Here is a 27,219-nt window from a genome sequence, read left to right as displayed (position 1 = left end):
ATAAGAACAGGTATTCGTAGTTCAGTCGAGAGCTACAATCACAGCCATGGAAAAAAATGAGAAAAGGCAGAGGAAAAATGTGTTTTCCTCATGAAACAAGAAGTAGTATATGTCCAAAACTGAACGTGTCAAAAATGTGAAGTAGAGATGTGCTGTTGAGGACAGTGTTTACCAACGGCAGCTATTTTGTCTCTCCTTCTCTCTCCTACTTTGTGCGGTGTGACATGGGGTATGGCTCATGCGTGTGAGCGGAGTGGTTGCATGGCCATCCATCCATACAGTGGCACCCAGTTATGTGGAAAATGGGAGCTTCAGCCAGTCTCCATCCTGGGAGCTGGAGCTCAGGTGTTTTACATCTATGATCAGGGCTCAATCTCCATTTCCTGTGAAGCATCACACATTTCTTCTTCACTGGCCCACTGAAATTCATCACTGAAAGACATATGTGCAAAGTTTAAATAAATTTGTTGGGTTTACCCCTGAACCATTCAATTTGCATATTTTAAAACCATATTTTTACAATAGGAGTTTCTAAACTCTCCCCAATATATGTATTTTCAAAATGTTAGCTGAGTGAAAATTCAACTAGTATGAGTGATCACCATTCTGTAGCAAACGCCCTGATGCATCTCAACTGAAGTCATTGAGATGGACTATAGATCTACTTCATAACTTTAGGCAGAGAATGTAATAGGCCAGTCCACAGCAAGTGGAGAGAAACTGCTCTAAAACAACATTCAGTGGAATTTACCTTTCTTCCTTACCACTAAGAGAACCTAAGGCAGGTGTCAAAAAGTTAGGAAGTAGAAAAAACTCCCCATAGACTTCCTATACAACAACGGTAGAGCTAGTGGCTAAAGAAGGGGATTTCATTAAAAAACAAGCAAAAGAAAACAAATAGCAGCTCCACATACACAGATGCACACTGAGGAGGGTGACATAGGCACTGCCCTCTAATTATGACTCAAAACCACAAGCCCTTTCCTGGATCCAGATTTTGTCACCAGCCTATTCCTTTCCATTACAAAGTTGGTAAGAAAAGGATGCAATTTATCAAGCTCCATTAGATAAAATATTTTATTTTATATACACACACACACACACCCCAATCTATATTACTGCTTCATTTTTTCTTATTAGAGTTGAATCTATACCAATGGCTCACAGGGATCCTTCAGCATGGGCAGCTTTCTCTCTCTGAAGTTATTTCATGTCACATTTCACTATTTCACAATAGTATTTTCACTATTATAGTGCCTCAGGATACAGAAAGGCAACTATGAGAATAACCAATAGCCAAATCACGCACATTAGGTAGATAACAGGGGTTGGTCCTCCCATTAATGACAGTTTCATGTAGAAAGTACAGCAGAGCCTAGAGACAGCAGCATGGTCCAGGGAGATGGAGAGGTTGCTTCAGGTCTGTTTTCCAAATCAGCTCCATGTTTGAACCATGGGCATGCAGAATTAATGGAGCAGTAGTATCCTTGCTGACTGTAGGTATTACATTAGGATTTTGGCCTTTTCCAGGCTTAGCAGATTCATTATAAATACTATGTGGTTTATGTCATGGGACAGATGCTATAGGGTCTTAGAAATATTGTGAGGTGAGATTTTATGTGCCTCAGAAATATACTCATTTCCAAGACTGCTAGCAGCTAAAAAGTGACTTTTAAAAAGTGATCCTAAAAAGGATCAAATATAGGCCTCTAAGACCATATTGTCTCTGAATTTCCATTTCTTAGAGGTATAATACAGTTAACACAGACTTTCTACCTCAAAAATTTAATTGTGAGGATGAATAAATCAAAAACTGAGAAGTGTCAGATGGCACAGTAAAAACTGTTTCAGTGTACTAGAAATAGATTCACTTTTGTCTTCGCTTAATTTGATTTGTAATGAATAAGTATCTTGAGTAAGAAAGATGGATTTTTGATATGACAAATATTAACTGCATTTCTGTGTATCATGGTTTAATCCCAGTCAGCAACTGTGCCACGCAGCTGCTTGCTCACTCCCTGCCCTGTCCCCCTGCTGGAATGGGAAGGAGAAGTGGGAAAAGGTAAATCCCATGCGTTGAGATAAGAACGGTTTAATAATTGAAATAAAGTGAAAAAAACCAAAACAGTAAGAACAACAATAACAACAATACTGATGCAGACGAGAAGGAGAGAGAGGAATAAAACCTGGGGGGGGGGGGGGGGAAGTGATGCACAATACAATTGCTCACCACCTGCTGACCGCTGCCCAGCCAGTCCCCGAGCAGTGATCGGTGGCTCCCAGCCAACTCCCCCAGTTTATACACTGAGCATGACATTCTATGGTACGGAATATCCCTTTGGCTAGTTCGGGTCAGCTGTCCGGGCTCTGCTCCCCCCCAGCTTCTCATGCACCTGCTCACTGGCAGAGTGTGGGAAACTGAGAAGTCCTTGGCTTAAAGTAAGCACTACATAGCAACAACTAAAACATCCATGTGTTATCAGCATTATTCTCATACTACATCCAAAACACAGCACCACACCAGCTACCAGGAAGAAAACTATCCTAGCTGAAACTGGGACACTGTGTGAGCAGCTGGACAATACTGTACAAAGTGATACCTGCAGGATGAAAACTGAGTATAGTGTTGTGCATATGGCAATGTACAAATCACAGAAATATTAGCTGGAAGAAACTTCTGTAGGTCTAGTCCAATCTTTCAGAGCTGGGTTATTGCCAATGCTAAATCAGGTCTGTAAGCAGAGAGATCAGATCTAGACCATAGAGATGTGTACACATATGTATATACATTTGTATGTATATCTACAAGATTACTGGTGGATAAATATGCAGAAAACAAGTAGAGGAGAAAGGAGAAAGATATGAGGGATGTTAAGGATACAAAGAGAACCTATAGAGCCAGGTAATCTGGAAAGCCATTGCTGCAGTGAGATGGCATGACTGTGTTTTCACCTGTTTCCCTTGCAGCTCCCATGCAGACGATGTGCTGGCCCAGCAAGGGCAAACATCCCTCAGTGCCGCAGAGGGACATTTCTGCTGCCTCATCATAAGCTGAGATGGACTGGGGCAGTGGGACAGGACAGGCTGCTGGTGGCCTTGCCAGCTCCTGCAGCCAGCAGGTCCCCAGTGCTCCCCTCACTTTGTCTGTAGGTTCAGATGGCTCTTGCATCACCCCCTCACCACCTGTGAAAACCAGCCCTCCCTCATGGTGCTGTCAGCGGCTTTTCCTGGCTTGTCTGTCACAGCCAGTAGTTTCTCATGTCCTGTTCAATTGCCTTTGCTTCTAGCAAACTAGCCACTGCCCTGCAGCGCCAGTATGGCAGTCTGAAAGAGGCTGTAGTCATGTTCTGCTAGCTGGAAGAGATCCCGGAAACTTTTACGTGAACTAAGCACAGAAGAGTCTCACACTGCCAAATGTGACTGAGGTTGTCTGCAGTATCCTTACTTCAAGCTCATGAAAGTGCTTGCCTTCAGGAGATGGTAATACCAACTTGTTGAGGAAGCCAAAACCAAACTTCTCATTGTATATATTTTTTTTCTTAAATTATTATATTAAAAAAGGTGGACACTAATGAATACCATGACAGAAAGAAATACTACATTTCAGACAGCCACAAGAATGACATTTATATCTTCTGGTGGTAAAAATAGGAATAAACCCCGCAAACAGTATTTATTTTTAAGCTACTCCATCCTTAAGGAATAATTAACCTTCTGGCTTAGGCAGACTTTCCCAGACCAGCTGAGCTTGGATATTCCAGGGTAAAATGGTGTTAAGACACACCATGCAACTTTGCTTGACAGCTAAAAATGTCAAATCTATGTAATTCTGTAAGCTTTACTTACCCACTTAGCCCAAGCAGCCATCCATTTTACCAATTGACCTAGAACACATTGATTCTCTTAATGACAAGTCTATTCCAGCAAAGTATTGTATTTTGCCAGTTTCTTTATATGTCAGCCATGAATTTTTCACTTAGCAGTTAAGAGTTTTGTCCAGGCATAGCTAGTGATTCCTTTTCCAAGTTGTTCATCCAAAAGTATACTTTGAAAGCAACTCTACCATAAACAGTGAAACTATCTTCTGTCTTAAAGGCTGGTGTCCCAGGCAGGTTCAGCAAGTTCCAAGGCCATGGTCCAAGTTCTCCACAGCTTACCAAAAGATGCGCATGGAACTACTCATATTACACACAAGTTTGTTTAATAATATCCTAAAATCTGCATTATGCTATTGTTTTCATACTGTCTACCTGTTCTTGCAGTTTTCTGACATGTTAGAATATCCTTCATAAGGCAACGCAGTCAACCCTGATGATCCAGAGCACTGGAATAATCTAACTGGAGTAACTGGTTTTCAGATCACATCTGTGTTACAGAATAGAACATTTTCCTAAGTGATGACCTATATAATTATCCACAAGATCAAAGAGTCAAGATATATGATTACAGAATAGGTCTGGCACTGTGAACGTTGTGGACAAGTGGTGCTGAGTGCCAGATGGTATAACTGTAATGCTAATGTGATTTTCTTCTGCATGTAACCGTAGCTTTGCATACTTTGAAGACACACACCACTGATGTGAATTAGTGCAAATCTGCCCCCTGCAGTCGCAAAGCTTTTGCGAACATGGCCTTCATGTCTCCTCATGTTTTGTATCAGCTGATCCTTGTCACGATTCAGATATACAAAGGATATATGGTGCAGACCTCTGGCATGCAGGGGCTCAGATTTGGCCAAATGGGAAGGAGGCCATGCAGGACACAGAGAAGGTTACTTTCATCACAAGCCAAGACTGTGGGAACTGTTCTAGACATTAGCAGACCTTTCTGTAGAAGAAGTTCAGCATGGAAGAAGACACATAGACTATTCCATGACAGCCAAAGTAAACATTGCTAGCAGGACTCCATTATTTTTCTATTTTTTTATTAGACATCAGAAAAATTTGCCCGTGTGATAGTGACATATATAAATTCAGCGCATAAAATACCACCTTTCTATTCATTGGCAATACTTTAATGCTGTCAAGAATCCTTTCCTGTAGTGAACAGTAGGCCAAAACCTATTGTATATTTCTTTTTTAAGTATGTCATATTAAAGGAAAGCAGGCAGAGAAAAAAATAATCAGAAAATTCTTTTGAAATACCGGAGAAGTTGTGGGTTTTTTCACAAAATTGTTAGGTTGACATTTTTTCTTAAAGCCTGAGTTTGATCCAGAGAAAATTTAATGTCACAGTAGGGCAAGAATCCCTGGGTGTTTTGCAGTTTGGATCACTCTGGAGAGTCATTGTCTTTTCCATTTCTCTCTCCATAGCAATTGTACAGTGCTTGCATAGCTGCTCATAGTCAGACACAAAATGCATACACCAAGTATAGCATTAGAATAATGATGGGAAAGCATGGAAGTGTTTTAAATATTTTAAAATGAAAAAGAAACATTCACTGTGTTCTGTCAGCTTCAGAAAAAGTTAAGTTACACAGAACAGTTGTTTCTCCTATCTGATCTTCTGTCACATACACAGCCACTAAGAGGGAAAGCCAAAACTATGTGATATGTCATTACCTATGAACTCAGTCATATAAAAGGGATATTTGGCTTGTTTGCATCTGTTCTGTGTCTAGAACAAAGCTGTCAAGAAAGAACAAAGAACCTTAATTTTAATAGTTTAGGGAATAGGGGAGGAGAAGTGTCAATCAAAAGTTTTTATTCTTTACCCTGGAATAAACAAGTGGTTTCTGATAGAAGTGCCTTTGCAACTGAAATTTCAGATGCATCAGCATTATTTGTATGTTATCAGTAAAACATCAATAAAACTGCATTTTCTTGTAACCTAATTATAGAGTCGAGTTGTTGCCAGTCTCCTCCTGGAGTTCTATTTAGAAAGAAACAGGCAGAGTGAATAGCACAGGGTTTAAGGCATGAAGGGATCATTAGAATATTCACATTTTATGAGTCACAGGCCAAGACATCTTAATATGTTTAGCTACTTACTAAGCCTAATAATTTATCAACTTAGTACATTTTTTAGAAAAAAGGATCTTTAATACTTTGCTGATGTTTCCAGAGAATCCATCATACCTTGATTAACTTTTTGAACAGATCATTAGTGATTTAGAGCCATTTCAAATTTGAATCTGCATAACACCAGCTTCCAGCTTTTGGTGGTTATTGTACCTCTCCATACAAATTTATGAAGTCCCTTTGTGCCTTTCCCTTGGGAAAGTAATTAAACATGGAAAGCTATTCATTACGTGGTAGCCTTTAAAAATCAACTAGGCAGACTAAGCCCTTTAATTCTGTCATTCTAACATATACTTTCCAACCCCCAGACATTTGTATTCCTTCTCTGTTCTCTCTCCACTTATGCCACATATCTACATACCTTGGAGCTGTACAGATAAGATACAGGTATGGGACTATAAAGATAAAACAAACACTGTGATACAACATATCACAATGGTAAAGCCACTTTTGTCTCTCAGTAAAAAGCTTCTTAGAATACCTAATATGAACCTAGAACTCTTCCTAGAATTTTCAGAATTTAATCCTTCATTCTGTATATATGGTCTGTATTCCATATTTCTAGATGTGTAGCTTCAGTTTTGCCAATATTAAAAATATATTAAAGCAGGCCTGCCTTATAAATCAGCCTGGTCATCAAATAAGCCATATAATTATCAAATTTTTGTGATTACTTAACATGTCTGTTGCCAGCAATAACTTCATACTTCCAAATCATAAATCAAAAATATTTAATAGGCTTTAAAAGCATTAATTGCTGTGTAGCGCCTTTTCAACAACTCTCCCAATTAATAATGAGCTATTATTGACAGTCCCATCAAGATCAGTCTGATAGCAGTCTGATAGCTATTTGTAATCTGTCTAAATTTGCCTTTGGATTCTACACAGACAAAATATAGCATATATAGAACACAGAAGAAAATATGAGATTGTGGAAATGATAAAGTTTATTAAAATGAAAAAAAAAGCACATACTGACTTCTTCCATAACAGCTTGAATTCTTGAATTCACCAAATCTAGCATATAAAACTTATATGGATAAATGTGTCTACAATTTTTTTTTGGAGGGGGGGGGAAACCCAGTATGAGTTCTTACTTCATGTTGTGTTCCCAATATAGCCAGCCTAATTGTCAGCTAGGATCTCATAAAGCTGTGAGGCAATGAAGTGAAGAGACATGCTCTCCTCCCACTTCTAATCTTCTGTTTTTTCCCAGACTGGCAGACTGCACTTACTCACATACCCGAGTTTGCACTGGGTGATGGTAAAAAGGTAGAGAGCATATACTGTTTAGCAAAGACTACAGCCACAGAAACACAGTGCAGCCTGATACCAGAATGCACTTTCCAAGATATGAAGTGGGATTGGAATATCTTGGTTAAAAGCTGTGATGTTACTGATTTTTTGTGCCTAAGCAAATCTCCTAATTTTCTCCCCATTCACCAGGTCCCTTCTTTCCTATGATTAGATGTCAGAAGGTAAAATAAATTATCTAACTTTTAATAGTGAGGAAGAGTTCTCAGTCTCCTTGTAGAGAATGAGTCAAGTCTCAAGGTCACCTCCAAGTCTTCTTGTTAACATTGCATTTTCTTTAGTTAACAAGTGACAGGAATTCTATTTAGGAATGACAGATTGGGCATACAGACAGCTTCTTCTAGCAAAAGTTTTGACTAGATCTCATCTTCCTTGAGATATTTTGCAAGTATCATGTTGCAAGTTATTATTAGACCTTATGTTGATTCAAAAATAAAAATTCCACATGACAAAAATATTATCCTACATGTGCCTCTTCTAGTTCAAAGCTAGCAATCATCATGATAGAGTAGACATAAGTTATGGGATTTCCACAAAGGAAAGAATACTGGACCAGTGAGAGAATGTTATAATCCAGCTGTAGCAATAATTCCAAGTAGCTTTCAGGCAGTGAAGTCTTAATAAACTTAAACACTTGTGTAAGCCAGATTTATTGAAGCAGCTTCACATATTGTTGTTCTGGTTTAGGGTTTTCTATTCTGGGCAAAGCACCAACTGGAAAGATGCCTTGGAATATGCACTCCCCATTCCGCCAGAAAGTCTACTGGAAACATCACATACCTTTCCCTCTGCTTTCACCTGTCCCCCCACTGTATGTATTACCAACGTTAAATAATAACATAGATCACTATTTTATGCTGGAAAAGTTAAAATTAAAACAAATCCAAAGGACTGTGTTTTATTACCAAAAGAGGATGCATGTTACTGAGCTTACACCTGAGACAGCAGGTTTCCAACAGCTCCCCCCATGTGTACTTGCCTTGAATACAATATCTGGAAAAGCTTTTAGTCCTGTTTATCTGTTTATATCCTTTTTTTTTTTTTTTTTAATTGTTAGGAAAGAGATAAGTTTGCTCCAAATATTGCATCTGCATACTTCATGATATATTTTGTCACTCATTCATGCCATCTTGGACTCCCTTCTCTTTTGTTTAGTATAATTTGTCCTATATTTCTCCCTCCAGGGCTCTAGGATGGCTTCTATTTAGATTTTACATTTTCAACATTTCAGGAGCTTTTTTCATTTCCATGATCACTTGTTCTGTCAAGAATACAGGTTTCTTTCTTCATCCCTGACTTATTCAGAGAAGTTTTTCCATTGGCATCTGCATTTCCTTTCTGTTCACAAATTTAAAGGCATGTAATTTAATTTTGGGAATTCTAAGCATTGTTCCCCCCCTTTCAACATAAACCAGTCTTCAATTCATCTCTGTTCTTTCTGATAATAATTTGCACATATGAAAATAAAGCTTACTACTCTTCCAAAGCACATTAGTCTTCACCATACTCTGAGGTCTCCAGAATCTCAAGTCCAGGGATATTCTAGCTCAGTTTTAGTCCAATCAACTCGAAACCATGCCTGATATACATTGCTTTGTTTCATGCTAATAAAGCTTCTGAGTTCCTTGCTTCTTCTCCAAAAATCATTATTGTGATGAAAAGATGAAGAGTGTGATTCAGTCAGTCCTTGTATTATTCAAAGTGGATGACAATTAAAATTGAAAATTCTCTCAGATTGTTACTATTAGTCTTGATGAAAAACAAACAGAAAAATCTTTCAATCCAAAGCCTCCTTTAAGCAAGGCAGTGACAATGACGCTGTCACTCTCCGTTATATTTGCACTGGGCCGGAGGAACTGCTCTCCATCCTGGCCTGAGGATACCAGGCAGTGGAGAGCAAGCTAGGTCCCTCAGAAGTCTGGCACTCAGTCTAGTGTCACCCTTCAGCCATGAGCCTGTGTACGGTTTACATGTAAGAATCCAAGCATGGTTATGCTTATTTTGTTTGGGAAAATACACTATAACTCCATAAACTGACAAAATCTAGTCTCACCAAGAACAGTTCAGTCCCATATAAACTTAAAAACACATTCCTGTTATTCAGGTGGCAACTACATATAAGCCAGTGACAAGTGACATGTGTTGTGCCAGTCGGCTGTGTACCCTGGCTCTGTGCGTGATTTGGCATCTTCAGTCCTCTAGTGTTCAGAACCAGTGTTTTTATGCTTTCTGCCTGACTATCACCTGTAAATACACCATGGACCCGCTTAACGTGCCCCGGCAGCCGCACAATTCCTGTAAGAGAGGTACAAGTTAATCCCGGGGTATGTAGGAACTCTTCAGGAGGAGACCCATTTCCTCCCATCTTGCAAACCTCAGTCTCTGATGCCTGTACTTTCATTTATTGTCTTTCTTTGCTGCATAAGAATGGGAGAGACCTCCTGAGACACAGAATTTAGCTGTTATAGGAAGGCATCTTATAATCTTTTCATTCATAAACCTATTGAGTCCCATCACAAAAATGCTTAAAATTGCCATTGGAAGGCTGTTTCAGAATCTGACAGTTAAACTAATTAGGGTCTTAAGACTTCTTAAATATGATCCTGAAGTTTGTCCATAGCCAACTCCTAGAGTTGTCACCGTACAGACTTCAGACAGTGAATTATGCCAAGGAGTTAGTGATTTATACTGTGTGGGAACTGCAGTAAAGATGTCAAGATCATATGTGATAGGATGGCAACTGTGACATAATTTCAAAAGTGAAAGTCTAGTCTACTAAACTCATTGCTCTGTCTTTAAAATGTCTTCACCTACTCAGTCCAGAAAGCCTCAACAGTTAATGTATAGGTCCTTGGACTTGCAGGTTCAACTGCACAATGCTATCCATAAGTTAAATAAGCCCTGAAGGACTGTAGGAATTAAAGTGCATTTTTGACTGCACATTTTAAAATGTCAATGCTAAACCTAAATTCTACTGTCTGTAGAATAAAAGGTGCTTCAAGAATGAAGAAATTGTGTGGTTCAAAGATAGACTAGTATATAGAACCATAGCTAAGAAATAACAATATGAGCTTTTGAGTATTAAAACTGTTTAAGAGTGATTACTGAAGAGCTTCCTGATGTTTATAGAACTGATTTAGCTGCTGTTCTGCATCCTTCTAAGAAACCCAACAAATTCAGTTCAACTCAATACTTCAAAATCTTCAATGCTATCAAATGCCTAGTACAAACACAAGTAAAAATTAATAAGGAGCACTCCAGAGAAGATACATCCGTTTTAGAATGGGCACCATTTTCTTCTAAGTTACACTGAATGGAAAGGGGCAGTTTGGTTCTGGTTTTTCTAACCAGAGATATAATCCCCCAAACTTTCAATACATTAGATACAATCTATAAAAGTCAGGAAGTTTCCTTTCTGAATAGGTTAGTTCATGATGATAATGACAGATTTTCTTACATGAAGAAAAGTCAGTCCAGATGAAAACCTCAGGAAGTAAATTGTGATTTCCCCTAGCTGTCTAGTATATTTGGCTCCAACCTCTCATCTCCAGAACCTAGTAAAAAGAATACTTGGGACATACTTCCATATCCCAGCAAGTGCAAGCATTTTGTGTTTCACAGGCTGGGATATAGAAAGCAAAATGACTGGCAATCATGGAAAAGGATTTGATCCTCTTCATCTAGACTGGCTTTACCTGGAAAGAGATCTTTGAATAAGGCACATCTTTCTATGCCAGTCTGGCACTTCTAAAAATAATTTGGGTGGTACTTTACAATATATTTTCAAAATAATTCCTCTTAAATACCTGCATAAATCATGTTCAAACATCCCTGGCCACATTTGCAAAACTGAGTAAACTCAGATTTCACTGTAATATTGTCTACACTTAATTCCAAATGCATTTTTACATTAAATATTTGGGTATAAGAAATAACCATACTCCTTGTCCTGCACTATGAATTTGGGGGGGGGGGGGGGGGGGGGAGGGGAAGTAGGACAAACTGTCATTCCTATAAGAGGTGCTAAATTGCTCAAGTTCACAGAAGTTTAGAGATACATAAACATTTAAGCTGCATTTTCATATAGCACATTAACTTGCATCATCCACTAATATAAGGACAGACAAAAAAAAAAAAAATCTGCTCAAAGTGCTTTCATGACAGCACTATAACATAAATTTATTGTGTCCAATGAAAGATAAGGAAATCAGTATTGCTGCTGGTTGGAAAAACATGTATAATAAAACCTTAGAATGAACTTAAAAAGTAAAAAACAATAATTACATCAGTATATTGGTTAAAAAGATAAAAGCAAAGTTATAGATTAAATAGATCAACAGAGTAAGATATAAGGTACACACACATAAGCCAGTAGGTTGTTTGGTAAATGTTTATATATGTAGCAGATGGGAGGAAGGATGAAGACACTTTGATTTGAAAATATTCCTAAGTATACACTACTGTCAAGGCTCAGTCAGCTCGTATAACCTTATTTGCTCAGTGGGGATTTGACTTCGAAGTGCAGAGAAATTCTCTCCTTGGAAAAGCTCTCATACGCACTTCTGAAAGTATTTCCTCTCAGTATTTAGAGACAAGGTATTCAACTGTACTAGCAGCACTATTTGGGAAAAGCAGACAGCAGATTAAAAAAAAAAAATCCCTGAAATAGACTGTCTCATTTTTTAATTACAGTCTTATAAAACAGATATTGCCAATTTTGCTGCTAAAGCACAGTTTAGATGGAAATGATAAAATATGGGAATAGGGGCAGCTCTTATTTTACTATGACTGGAAACATTCTTGACTGTGAAGTAATGCTGATGGATACAGACAGAGAGATAGCTGTGTTTATCACTGTATATCAGACATACAGAAGCTCTGAGAGAGGCTTAACTTTAAAAAAAAAAATTGTGGCTTCAGGTTTGTGATGATTATATACAATTGACAAAGCCACAAATTGGCAGTCAGCCCAGCCTTATGAGGTGCACTAGCAGTTTTACCCCCACATTTGTCTGCTTCAAGTCTTTTGTTTCTTTTGCACCATGAGCGTTCAACAAAATGTTTCAATCCTCCAATCAAAACCAGTAATCAAAGTAAATTAAACTTTGCTACCAGGCACTAGCACAGTAGAAAGTTCCATTGGACACATGTATCAGCTTGCTTATGAGTCTCTAAGGCCAGCTCCTGAGAACTTGCAGCTTTAAATAGTTAAACCCATAGGAACACAAACCCGTAATTGTGTAAATAGCAGCTGATAATTTCAATGAAGATGAGATGTTAAAAAAGGGTCACAGCAGAAACACAGTAAAGCATAATGAAGATGTACATTCTTCTGCTGGACTGATTATTCTTTTTACAGTACGTGATGCAATGGACAGACACGAGGGTCTACTGTTAGAGTGATATGGCAGAATTACTCATGAAGGATATTTCAGTTTTACCTTTACCACAGTACATTTAGGTTAGTCCAGATACTGTTCATTTCAAAAGGTCCAAGATGACCTCTTTATTGACATATATTAACACATCTTTGTATAAGAAACCGAGTATGACAGACTATTTCAAAATCATTAACTTATGGACTTAAATAATTCAACACAATTTAAATTACATATTGTTCATTAAAAGTACCTATTCTATACTTTGTCTGAATTCCTGCACTGCAACCTTCAGGATAAAAATCCAGGCATTCCAAAGTGATGATTCTTCATCTTCTTTTCTGAGCTTCTTAATGAGAATAGGCTACAAAGATTTTTTTTTAAAATCTGCTGCCATTACCATCTGCTGAGATTCTCAGTCTGAGCCCTTCTCTTTCTAGCCAAAAACTGGCAGAACACCTACGGCTTTATGGGTGTCTTCATCTCCAAAAGGCAAAGACAGAAGGAAAATACTGAAGAGCAGAACTGAATTGCATACTGCTCCTTGCAGGGTATAAAGACTGTCCTCCGGTTAGATCCCACCACGGTCAGGCAAAGACCGCCTGTGGTTCTACTCCTACCCTACACTAGTGTTTCTGTATGAGATGAAAATTTCCTGTTTCTTTACAGGTCAGCAGAGAACAACTGTATCAGCTGGGACGCTGTAGCTCTCAGGAATCCAAATGATCAGTACCTGTGTCTCTTCTAGCACCTTCTTTCTTATCCTGTGCTCTATAGCTATCCCCTCTGCACATGCTATACATTAGTGTCATGCCATTTTCAGTAGCAGCTTTGATATTCCCATAGGAATTTCCCATGCAAGCTATTTCTCCAAACCAGTATTCACATTAAATCCTGTCAGTTCTTTATTTCTATGGATCCTAAAGGATCACTTCCATGTTGGTGCATTGCTACTTTTGTTCTGCACTGTCTCACTCCAGGTATCAGGAACATTACCAAAGAGCACCGAGTACCAGTTCTACAACATTCCCAGGAAATCAGATCCACAGTAAGAAATACGGAGTTTCAGACCCCCTGACAGAGGGAGTGCTGTAGCACAGAGCAAAGAAGCTCTATCAGCCATGCTGGCAGAGCTGGTATACCTCCTGCTGAGCTCCCTACGCAGTTGCAAACAGTTGTCACAGCTTATTTTCACACTCTAGTTTTCAGACATTGGTGCAGTCCTATCTGTGCACAGAATGAAGATGAATGGCGTATGTGACAGCTTGGTTGCTGGACCTATTAGTTTTGAAAATTTGGGTGAGCAAACATCAGCTTGTCTTGGGTGCTTGGAAGAAACCAGTATTTATGCCCCTATCCCTTCATCTGAGCAATCTGCAAAGGAGCTACGGAGGGTAGGTCCACCCACATTTCTAACTAAGCATTCAAGGGGCCATGCAGAAAATGCATGAATTATATGGTTCTTCATACCTTCTAGTCAGTGCAAGGACCACAATGTAAGGCAGAGGTATATTATTGGGAGAAGTAGGCTTCAAAAGGTAGAAGAAAGGAAAGACTGCAGTTTCTTCTCCCTCTTAGCCCTCTCTTATAACCAAATACAAAATATACCCCTCTCTTAAGAAGGAAGATCAAAATCTAATCAATCATTAATATTTTTATTGCTGATAAGAAGTCACCCTGAGTATCAAAGATGAAAGTCAGCCTGTAAAAGGTTGCTAACACACCTTAAGAAGAGCAACAGGGCAATGACGAGAAAATTAAATTCAGCGTAGATAACCATAAAGCAATGCATATGAGAAAAGTCATATTACATACTTACGCACACAGATAATGATGGGCTTTGAGCCAGTATTTTCTACCAAAGTGTGCGATCTGGAAGTGAAATATGTCCATGAAAACATAAGTTAATTGTTCAGCAGTAACCAAAGTGAATGTTCTCTGCTTCTCCTTTCACTGTTTTAAGTCCCTTGAGGAGAGAAAGGAGGGATTTTTTTACAAATTGAGAAGAAAACAAACCAGAGTGGAAATACAAAAGCAGGACTAAAGGCAGATGCTTTTCTTGGAGTCTCTGATGTCTACTCTGGGCCTCATCCCTTCTCCTCTGTGTGAAGTGTTTTGGCCGATAATCCTTCTATGAGGTACATTAATCACAGAGAAACAAGGCTATCCATCCCACACCTCCCCATTCCATCACCAGAATTTCCCATATACCACTGTATCTTCAGTATGAATACTGCCTCCAACTTGGATTAGAATCAGGCTTGAAAACTGCTCTTACCAAGAGAACATGATGGGGAAAAGTTTGAAAACCAACTATTTTAACCACAAATACAAAGACCACAGGACAACCTTCCAGCCAGGACTACAAAGAAAGTAACTACTTCAACAGCTGTGACTCAGGAGCTGGTCAGAAACTGCTTCTGTAATATACTGTTGCCCAGATAGAACATGGTACTTACTACCTGCAGAAGTTGTGGACTGGAGTGCGTGGTGCATCACAGGACACTGCACAACTTTGGTGCTAAAACACACTGAACAATGTAGAAAGAAGAAACAAACCTCCTTTGGATAATATGGTAGCTGTTTGCTATTTAACAAGGAATCCCAGGGCAGAGTTTCCCTGCTGTTCTGTAGAGGGAAAAGGGATGGCCTTAGAAGTTAAGGGACTCAAGAAGCCCACACTGGGGGAAAGGAGAGACAGCATCTGATCTGAGGGGATCAGTTTGAATGGTCAGTTAATCACAAGAATTGTGATTTGGGCACAGTAATCAATGTGTCAATTACTCTGGGCCTGACCATAAAAACCTCGCTTCATACCAGGCTCTTTGTAAAGCAATCATGTAAGCTTGAAATAAAAGAGCTCAGACAAATGAGTAGCAAATGTTTTCATCACAATTTGATTTAAATAAAAAAGACATAGCAATTGTGCTTTAGATCCTTCCCAAATAGTTAAGCTTGATGTATCACCAGCCAGATTAATTCATTATACACCTTGGGTTTAAGATATACATTATTTTCTCTTCTACTGGGCTATTTTATTACCTTCTCTTCATCCTCACAGAAACATTTCTGTTGTTCACAGTGGGTGCATGAAGCATGTTTCTTTGCACCTCATTCAGCTGAAGAATTAAATTGAATTAAGAAGAACTAAAACTGAAAAAAATTGCCACTTGCAAATGAAATGCTGTCAAAAACCAAACCCACAGGTTTTAAGTTCTCAGTGGAAAATTATTTCAAGTTCACCAGATAAATTTATATATTAAATAAGTAACCTCTTAATAAATCTAAAAAACCCCTCCGGGAAAATAGTTTATTTTTATGTTCTTTATTCCACCAAAACTGCATTGCAGTTTTCCAGTCTTTATATTTACATTATTTGCAACTCTTTCCATAAGTGCCAGTACAAATGTAACTGATGAAATCCAGAAGAGTCATACAAATGTTCCTGAAAGCAAGGTGCATTTCTGAGCATTTTTTTTCTGATGCACAATAATATATATGTATATATTAACAAAGCTTCATAATATAAAATATCTTCCATGGCAAGTAAAACTTCCCCACTTAAGCTTATTCAGATTTCAGTTACATAGACTTCTGCATTTCAAGTTAGTGCAAATAATGAAAGTAAGAGCCTGAGCAGAATGATGTAAATACAATGGAACAAGAGAAACAGCAAAATTTTACCAAGTCCCTGCATATGGTTATAACATTTAATCAGTATATCATTAGTATTCTTTATATACAATGCATTTAAATAATTGGCTTGTATGAACTATAGGCAACAAATTTACAAATTAAAATAAAATAATGTTTCACACAAATATGGAATGTCCGGCAAATATATGAAAATAAAATGCATCTAGTAACAAAACATTGTAAATCAAAAAGGTAAAAGACGTCTTCTCTGGAAGATTTCAAGGCACTTTCTTGGCAAATCAGAATTCTCTCCTTAGTAGAAAGTCTGCAACAGAAAAGGACATGCCATCTTATAATTAATTTCAAAACACAGAGGCAGTCCGCTTACTACAATTCTGTTTATAAATCACAGTTTTCTGTGTCTTGCATAAATCTGAAGATTAACTCCAGAATGCCAGTGGGTCTTGCCTTCCTGTGAACACTAATGAGTTTTGCCGTGGCAAATCCTCAGCACTGACGCTGAGGCTTAATTAACACATAACATCACACATGCATCTTACGAGGAAGTTTGCCACACATCCAGTCCCATGCATTTCTACATTCTGTGTTTCATCAAACACTTTACTTCCATGTGCAAGAATCTGAATTACGGGGGGGGGGGGGGGGGCGGGGAGCGGAAATCCCAAGCAAACCAAAAACCCTAACAGTAACAAACAGACGCCCCCAGAGGAAGTGCGCGCCCCGCGCAGCAGCCCCGGGGCCAGCAGCAGCTGCGCGGCGCGGCGGGGCGCGCCCGGACCCCGCACGGGCCCCTCTCCGTGGTGCTGAAACCGCCCGCCGCGGCCAGCGCCACCGGCTCCCGCGGGGACACCGGCGGCTCCCAGGGAAAACTTCGCGTCGAACAAGAAAACGCGTCTTTTTCTACCCGGGCACTTGTAGGAGAGGGAGGAAAATATTTGCATAATAGCACTTCAGTTCTTTTTCCTGAGGAAAACGCTGCCTATTTTGGTACACTCAGGAGAGATGCTTCAAAACAGCTGTCAGTTCTTCGAGTGGGAGCGCCTCGTTCTTCAAGGCAACCAAGAATCTCCAAGACTCTCTGGGACATTAAAGCAAAGGCAAATTCCCTTACAGTAAACAGGCACTGTGACCCTGGTCCTCTCTAAGCTAGTGAGGGTGGTGAGGAAAACAGACCCTCTGTGCCAAAACATGGAGTAGAAGCAATCACAGAATCATGCTAGAAATGCAGTGTTCTGGAGGGATGAACCGATGATGTGTAACTTCTGTGCTGCCCTGTCTGCTTGGAGGGAAGAGAAAGAACTCCTGCCACTTTTCGCCTTTCTCAGGAAAATGCTTCCATTCCAAGATACTGGATGTGAGTAAACGTAAAGACCTGAGCCTGCCTTATCTCTAGGGGAAAAGAGCCACTCTGTATGCTTGGTGGAGGAGCAGGGTAAGGGAGCCCACAGGCAGCTGGGAACCACTCAGATCATAGCTCTACTTTTTCCTATAATGTTTTTTCTCTTCTTAACAAAATAGAAAGCCTAGATACAACTTTAAGTGAATACAGTGAACATGAGCTGCTAACACTGCTTACCATTTAAAACCTCCCTTCCCCACATGTCATCTCTTTAAGTGTATTTTTGGCAGGCGAATTATAACACCTGGTTTTGCAAATCTTAGAAACTTTTGAGCCTTTTGTATTTTAAAGACAGAAATAGGATGAGATCAATGCTTCTGTACTGTGGACATGGAGACAGATCTTTGACGCATCCTCTTGAAAGAAAACAAAAAAAAGTATTGGATCACCCAGAAATCATTCTGGAAGCCCTGAGCCATGAACACAGAGGTGTAAAGAGATACAGATGAGAGAAAAACAGACTAAATATGTGAAAGTGCAGAAAAGGAGAGAGTGCTAGGATGTTTTAGGAAGCTTGAGATTTGAAAGAGAACACTAACAAACAAACAGGAATTTAGGCACCTCAAAAAAAAAAAAAAAAGAAAAAAAAAAGAAAAAAAGAAAAGAAAGGCATTCAGAAAAGGATTCCTGCCCTTAGTCATGAAAAACGAGATCCTGGCAAAGTAATGAAATCCCTAGTCTGTCTCTGGTTTAGTGCCCCTGATATATTCAAAACCATCTGCAAGACCTGGAAGGCAAGAGGACAAACAGACTGAAAATAGTTAAGAAAAAAAAAAAAAGATGAGAAAGAAATTATGCCATTTCTCCTCAGCATTGAAATATTGCTATATTCTTTAAAGCATTTTCTCACAGCCAGCAAAATGAATCCCACCTCCACTTGGAAGTGAAATCAGCTAACACTGACTCATATCCTACTCTTCCTTTCTTATTCTTGATTAGTATGAATTGAAGTCTTGATGCAGGAAGAAGTGACATACACATCTCTGCCAAACTCCAAGCTCGCAGTATTTGTCAGGAGGAGGTGGTGAAAGGAAATCATCTTTGAAGAAATGCAAATAAGTTAAATTCACTGATTTTATACATTTTTTGGTCAGTAATAACCAGTGCATTTTTTCAAATTACTGTTGGAAGTGTAATCATCTTCTTGGTATTCAAACAACTGGAGAAAACAGTGGAAGATGTTCCTTTCATCAGTGACAATGCCGTTCAATTAACACATTTAACATGCTATTCATAAACAAGAATGGACTGGTTCTTTTCAAAGTCTGCTACTTTAAGCCTTTAGCTTTGTCAGATCTTTATGTTCAGTTTATTTCTATCACCATGAAGTCATATTCACTTTAGATAAATTCTCAGGAGACAATCTGGGAATGAAAAGTGGTCCCAAAGTTGAAAAAAGTGAGGGGTTATCCATGAAGATTGCATTGGCAGACCTAAGACCAAGACATTCTGCTTCTTCCATGGATTAACAACAAAGTCCTTTTCTGAAAGACCTGAAATAAATGCATTGATGAAGCTCTCATGCATTTTTCTTTCACCAGCCAGACTCCTTGAAATTTTGAACAGTAAGAGGTCACCCAATGTGTAATTATAGAGCATGGTGCTACAAGTGACTTGTAGGAAATTACAGTGGGGCCCATCACAGGTATTTGTGCTTCTATATATTTCCATGAGGAACCAGTCAGTCCTTACAGCAATGCCAGGGCTGCATGTTGATGCATTCTGTTAATACCACATTTCTGAATGCACACCTGATAACAAGGTACAAGTGTGAAGTAAATCACTGGACCATTCAACAAATAATATGGGTGAGAAAATGATACTTACATAGCAAACATCCTAGGACTGTGTACACAAAGGGCTCATTGCTAATCTCGTTAGCAACCTTGCACACCTTTTGTAATCTACAAAACAAAATTACCCACAGCAATAATGAATCTCCATTGCCAGATACCCTCAAAAATGCATAAAATGAAATGTAGAATTTGTACTAGAATTTCAGATGCTCTACACAGTGAAACCATTCTCTGACGGAAATTCATGAAATCGTGTCCAACATGCAAAATTAGATTGTACCTTATCCTAGCCAGGGCTTGAGAGGAAATGTGATTGATTGTAGCAATTAATTTTCTACCAAGTAGTTTTCTCCTAAGATGCAGAAGACCAGGTTCAACTCCCAACTTTACTTGAAGGAATTTAAGTCATTAACTGGGAGGCTATTCTAACCAGCAGATTATGAGATAGTTTGAGGTCAGGCTCTTTCAAACTTTTTTATTGTTCCACTGAAGTGTTAACATTGATGGAAATCCATATTTTCCATGTCTAAGTACATCTCCAAGTCATCAGACTAGAGATACTACTGTCTCACTTGCTGTCTCCTCTCTCTGTTGTCCTTGGTTCAAATGACAACCTGGTTCAAGTGGCCCCTGAGCCACTGCCATCCTTTTTGATGGAAAGACTGACTGTCTGGTAACAAAAAAATACTTAGGTGCAATTTTCTTTTCTTGCTTGATAAGTATTTTAATAAAACAATAGAAATTGTGCCAAACAGCAACAGACTGAATGCTAACCTGGGTTCACTTCTTCAGGGAATGATTTAGTACAGAATATAACCATGTCAGCAGGAGAGGAAGTAACTCATCCTCAGACATCCTATGGTGACTAAGGTTTCCCTGAAAGAAAATATCAAAACCCTCTAAAGAGCTAGGAAAAAATCCTGGTTATGATCAGCCTTGATAGGTACTCTAAACCCTGAGTGCTGGATAAGGTGGAGACAGTTTGAAGATTTAGCTCTCCTTTTTAGATCAACAGAACATTTAAGGTTGAATGAAACTCATTTTCTGCTTTGGGTTTGGGTGATGTAAAGGGGTAAAAAAACTGCTTTTGGTTTTAATTTTTATTTATTTATTTATTTTACATTTTGTTTGATAGTTGAACTTAAAAATAGTTCTTCACACAGTCCTAACCACAATCTTGGTTTTAACTTTAAGAAAAGCTATTTAATTAGAAGAGAAATACTATGACTATTTATCCATAGAAAAAATGAAGCACTCAGGCAATACAGGGGAGTCCAAATAATATTAATATACTCTGGACCCATGTATCAACGTATGCAATATGCAACATGCACGGTATTTTTGTAATGCAGCATGTAATATATGTCTAGCCTACTCGTATGTCCACTTACAAAGCTGTATGACTATCTTTTGAGGATCGGCCATGGGTTTCTACATTCCAGCTTCTGATAAGGGAAGATGGACACAAGGGCTGCTCCACCCCCTTTCAAAAGCCAGATCCTCTGAGGTGCTTAGCTTTGGTGAGAGACTATCTCAGCTGCTCACAAAAATTGCTTACCATCTTTCTAAGTGATGCAGACAAGAAGTGTCATTATTTTTTCATGTTAAATGCCAAAAAAATTCCAAAGCACCCTGGTCCACAGCCTGTGCTTACACATCACTAATGACATTCACCTTTTCTAATTAAATGCTATTGCTTGTTTTCCACTCACTTTATTTGAACTGTTCATTGCACTAAAGAATGCTGAAGTAACTTCCTTTTAAGTTATATCCATTTTGTTTGGGGGTTTTTATTTGATTTTCTTGTGTGTTTTATTCATTTAATAACATCCTAGGACACTTATTTTTCCATTCTCTCTGTGACAAAATTACATTCAGGCTGTATTAAAGCAAAACTTCTGTGGAACTCATTGGAATACTGTTTGATAAGAACTGCAACTATCAGTAACAGAAATGATGAATTGATTTTAAGTTCAATAGGCATATAATAGAAAATCATCATCACAAACTGAAATATACTAAAAAGCCAAGATAACCATACTATTGAGCGTTAAGAGAAGGCAGAGAATGGTTCATATTTTACCTTATTGCACAAGTTTATAAGTAGAGCTAGAGGGAGGAGGAAGGAGAATATGGCTTCACATCTGCCCTCTGCACAGGCATGCCTGACTGTTTTTTCACAGTGTAGTTTTCCTTCCATTTATGTTAGTCTCACTTTGAAGGAACTCCATTATATGCAGCTGACTGCAAGTTCATGAATAGAAAACCTTGTATATTAGAATACCTTGGGAACATTTTGTGGCATGGTGCTAAAGAGCAACAGTCACAAAAGGACCAGCACACCAAACACTTAGTATGAGAGGTGGGTTGTTTTTAAACAAGTAGCGCACCTACCATTATAAGGTACTTTAATTACTACTTACAGGCTGGCGTTGAGCAGTCCCTTGTGTTGTGATACAGTCGATGGAAGTGCTTGCTACACTCTGATGAAAATGTGACTGGTCCTGTTTGAAAGTAAGCAGGAGTTAACCACAAGCTTACAGTGTTGCTGCTTTGCAGCCTCAATGAATGACATCAACACAAAGAATTAAGTTAATTATTATTTTTTTTGGCTAAAATTACGTTTAGTCTTTTACTACACCTTAAACAATTATGATGCAACACAAGTATACCAGTGCTACTGAAATAACACAAAAAAATGCTATTGCTACACTATTATGCTCATGATCTGAATAACAGAAAAATGGCCCTTGGAAACGATGGACTGGCTTAGCATTGAAACTCCAGTAATTCAAAATTAACAGTAAAATTTATTATATGGTGAAAAATAGAATGGTGTGACTACAACAGAATTTAGTTTGCTCAGTAGTCATCAGTAGTCTAATGTAGAAGGAATAATGTAGATGGAATGCAGATATTATTTCTAAGGATAAATAAAAGCAACTTTTAAGAAAAGAGGAGTTTCTAAGCCCTGGAAAGTTGATGTAGTTTCATGTACTAATGCTTCTAATTTGCACATAGATGGTCTATGAAGTTCTTAATATTCAATGTGGGTGTTGAGGGGAAAAAAATGACAGCTGAAAAACAAGGAACCTGATCTCCTGTTAAAATAGTCCTAGAAAGAAAGGGCGCAGAGGGAAGCATGTGTTTCAGCACTTGGGTGAGGCAAATCCCTGTGTTCCCAGGGTGTAGTGTGCCACCTTTGCTCTTCCAGCCTGTGCTCCCTTCTCTGGACATACAGTGTCATCTGCCTGTGTTAATATTTGATAAGAACATATAGCTACTGGTCTCCAAAACATGGCCTAAATGTAAGAAGTTGCTAAAGAGCCCTTCCATAATTGCTGATGGCCATGAAAGGTATTACTGATGGCATCCAAATTGAAAAGGAGAGTAAAAATGTAATATTTTTAACATGGCAACATGTAACCTGCTTAGCAATACTACCACTGACAGCTGGGGATGAGATTCCTGCGATTTGGGCAGCAAACACTGACATATATTGACACTAACAGAACAAGCCTAAATTTAACTTGCATCTTCTAAATTCAGCACAGAGGAACCCTGAATAAGAACAGCTTTTCCCAAGCAATGCTACAAAAGTATCCCTATGAAGCATGCTGTATTGACTAACTTTCTGGTCAGAGGAAAAGAGCAAGCATTTCTGGGTAAAAATTATTTATTTTACAATCTGAAAGGTGGTTTATCAGCCTGGTAAAACTTACCAAGCCAATTCTCTCTGGAGAGCAGAGCCAAACTACCACAAGCTTGAGAGAAACTTCCTCTCTATGACAGTGAACACACTTGAACACTAGACATATTTTACAGTAGTATGTGGATTTCATGAGATTTTTCAGCCACAGATAAGCTTTTCAATAAACTGACAAAGCAGCCTCTGCAACTTTGAAGTGGAAGGTTGTTGCTGGTTTTTATCTGAGTGAGTAATTAGGCTCGAGAGAAAATATGTGATTTGAAATTACCCAGGATATATGGAGATACCATCAGCTTTTGTCACTAAATTCCATGTCCCTTCAGATAATATATGGTTTTCTAGCTCTTTTCCCTGCCATCAAAAATAGGCTGTTAATTTTATTTGCGCCTTACAGAGCACTCTGTGTCAGCTGGCTTTTCAAACTGAATTAACAGATAGCTTTATGACTCACAAGATTATTTATGATTTTTCCTATAGTCGAGGACTGTTACATATGGTTCTTATTTGGCTTTAAAATGTGTCTACTATTCTTGGCATACTAGATGTGTACAATAATTTTCTTAACCCTGAAACTGTAAAGATAATGGACTGTAAAGATAATGTTGATTTCCCCTTCTCTCCTCTTTCTCACAACTTCATTAGTTTAGGATGTTCTAACTCTTGAACTAGCAAGGACTATAACTGAACAGTTTACTTAACTAAGGTTGTTTAAAAGAGGATTATGATTTGAACAGAATAAAGAAAAACAAAGTTAGGCTATAGTTTAAGAAAATGCCTACAGATTACAGGATCTAATAAAGCTGTGGAAAAAGAAACAAACAACAGGCAACACCCCCATCACTGAAGATCTTAAGAGTATGATTAAAAACAAATAAATATAGGCAGAAATTCTGAGACAACAAAGAAATAACCTTTTACAATTTTGGAATGAGCCTGCTTTCCTTACTCATTCCAGCTAACGTTAGTCAAATAATTTTGACGATTTTGATCACAACTACTCATGCAGAAAAGGACTATTAATTTAGTGGATCCATAATAATAATTAACTTATAATTATTGGGTTTGTATATATAAAAACTGTAAAAATAAAAATTAATTAAAATAATAATAATAAATAAAGGAATGGCTCCATAAACAGCCCTTCAAGTATTTTTTGCTCTTTTTCTATTCTGTGATTTAGTATTCTCAAAATACTGAAAGATATGTGCAGTCCAATTACATGTTTTAAAATCAGTGAATGTGAAAATAAATATGGCAAGCAACAACAGAGTGATAAAAATGAAACAAGTTTTAAATAATGTTTTAATGTACCATGTTTTGAAATTTATTTTAGGCTAGATTATTCAAAGAGAGACTCAAACCTCACTGTAATTACTTCTTTAAAAATTTCTAGTCCTAATATGTAAATTTAACTTCACAAATGTTAAATTTGGTGCAGAACCTCATAAAAGCTAATGGTGTGACACTTGTGGCTACTTAGAATACGCGTATGTAGGAAAACTAAGAGCAAGCAGCTGCCTTACCTGTAAAATGTTTTATGAACTTGTCTTTTAGACTGGAATCTCTTGGGAAAATTTCTGAGGAAAGAAGGAAAAAAAAAATCTATGTAGTATAGGAATTACCATAAAATTTCTGCAAGCATATTATTCCAAGATGTCTGCTGTAAAGAGCCCAAATAGCTTCCCAAATTAACTGTTAAATTAATATTCATAGTTGTGTGTGTGTATGTGTGTGTGTGTGTAAACAACATTGTGCAATGTTTCAAGGAATTCACAAATGAGTACCAAATGGTCATCCTACAACACACACTATCAGATTTTCTGACAATCATTTCTGCACAGCTTACATCTGAGTTGGGCTATAATTTCAGAAAGACTGTAAAAAATATTAATTATCATGTTATGATAAGTATTTAAGTACCTGAATAAATTATTGAAATACCTAGATAAATACAAACCAAACACCATATTTTGGGGTTTGAAATAACAAATACCTGTAAAGAAAATTCCCCTACAGATCACCTAAGATAGATATGGGCCATACATATTTTCATTGCACTATTACTCAAAAAATAGTACTTCTGTAAAAACGGATATGAATTTAAAGATTTTACCTTTCCATATATGGTATTTTTTCCAAAAAGTACATAAGAAAATAGAAGTCTCCAAACAGCCAAAGGAATCAGGCAGAACAGAAATCAGAGCCAACACAAAACCTATACTCGCTATTTTTTTCTGCAATGGGATGCTCCCTCTGGCTTACAGCAAAAAAATTAGATGCAAGCAAATGCTCTCAGAACTAGTACATTTCCCCTCAGTCTCATAAATCTTCCACTGAAAAACTGTATTAAAAATTTCTTAGGTAACCAGTTATTACTGCAGACAGCAATCATATATAACAACTGCATGTTATGTTAAATTCAAAAGAAGTATCTTTCTTAGAACTAATACAAGGAACATTTTTAACTCACAGCATTAGGACCTGCAGTTAAACATATTTATTTACTACAAATATTTCTTTACTGCTAATGTAATTTTAAATCTTCCTATTCTCCAATATTTTTTTTTTAATTCCCCATCTGAATTAACACTTAGCTGAGAAAAGAGCAAGTTCCCTTTGATATCACAGGAAGATGCTGGTTATCTACCAAAATAAATCCTTACCACTGGCTTTAGGCAGTTTCTCACAGGTCACATCAGTGTTTTTCAAGGCTTGGATGGAAGCTAGAATGCCCAAGCCTTATTGCAACTCAGCCAGGTTAGGGGACCCAATTTACTTAAGATCCCTCAAACATCTCAGTTTTAACTAACTTGTTTTCTTATTGCAAAAGAAATACCACTGCTTCTCCATTAAACTTAAGAATTTGACTGATGTGAAATGTCAGGTGGTTTGAAATTACATGGAATGAAGCAAATGAAAAGCCAAAATAGTGAAACAATCTGTGTGAGTTTTGAATGAGATGGCTGAAGTGGACCAGTACTGACAAGTAACCAAAGGTTGGGCTAGGAACAGACCGTTCCTGCTCTAACAGAGAACATTTAGACCCAGGTCCTTTCAAAGTCTATAGAATTTACTATGGGAGCAGTAGCTGTCTTTTGCCCCATAAAATTCTTTAGGAAAAGTTCATAATACAGCATACAGCCAAACCCCCATCCCTAAATGCACAGAAGGTAAAACAGGGTAATGGATTTGATGCTCGGGCAAGGAGCTAGGCATTGCAAGCATAAAATTGTACTGTAGCTGTACTGGTAAGCCTGAGAAGGAATGCTGCAGGGTGGGCTTCCCGTAAGTAATCTGCATTGGCCCCAGGTTCACACCAGCCCAGCTACACCTGTCCCAACAGGGGAAACTAGGTCAGCCATGTGTTGGAAAGCGGCTGAACGATATTGACCATGTGTCTGCTCCTCCCCTGACCCGCTGCCATTCTTCAAGTGTTCATTCTCTTCATAGTGCATTTGCTTGGTAAAACACCAGTGAGCCCCTGGCCCTCCACAAAGACAGTCTAAGCTCATTTCTATACAAATCACCGGCAGCGCAGGTTACCGGAACACTTCTATCCACTGGCTATAATGGCAGGGGCAACTCCGCCTGAACTATGAATAGCCCAGCGCAAGCACAGTAATTCCCTTCTGCCTTCCAGCAGCATAGCCAAGCCCCACTGTACACAGCTGTGAGGCTCAGGTCTCAAAGGACGTAGGTTTTCAATTAAAATATTTATCATCTTTTTTGTAGAGAATACGTATCACTGACTTCCAGACAGATCACACTGCAGACAGAAGCAGAATCTCAAGCCCATACAGCATGTGTTCATAAAGCAGTGAGAAATCATCACAACAAAACCTCTGTGTTAGCTTTTCCTGGCTTTCAACACACTTTTAGTCATATTTCATGTGGTAGTTATCACCTATTAAGACAGACAGCTTAATGTCCATTCTCACATTGTATG

General features: G+C 38.3%; 1 protein-coding gene across 1 annotated transcript in view; it reads right to left on the bottom strand.

Annotated features, from left to right (window-relative positions):
* Positions 1 to 3,464: 3,464 nt before the first annotated feature.
* ALKAL1 (ALK and LTK ligand 1) overlaps positions 3,465 to 27,219 on the bottom strand; it is a gene marked incomplete at its 5' end in the record, with an annotated part of 48,429 nt that continues 24,674 nt past the window's right edge. Inside the window, 4 exons of the mRNA XM_080381516.1 lie at positions 3,465 to 16,673; positions 19,596 to 19,672; positions 21,988 to 22,068; positions 24,797 to 24,850. Of these exons, the coding sequence (XP_080237642.1) occupies positions 19,608 to 19,672; positions 21,988 to 22,068; positions 24,797 to 24,850 (200 nt within the window). The 3' untranslated portion in view covers positions 3,465 to 16,673; positions 19,596 to 19,607. The remainder of the gene's footprint in view (positions 16,674 to 19,595; positions 19,673 to 21,987; positions 22,069 to 24,796; positions 24,851 to 27,219) is intronic.

Source organism: Falco punctatus, assembly GCF_963210335.1.
Source record: "Falco punctatus genome assembly, chromosome: 3".
Lineage (NCBI taxonomy): Eukaryota > Metazoa > Chordata > Aves > Falconiformes > Falconidae > Falco > Falco punctatus.
The sequence above is the reverse complement of the archived record's forward strand: the minus strand, read 5'-3'. Positions and strand labels throughout refer to the sequence as shown.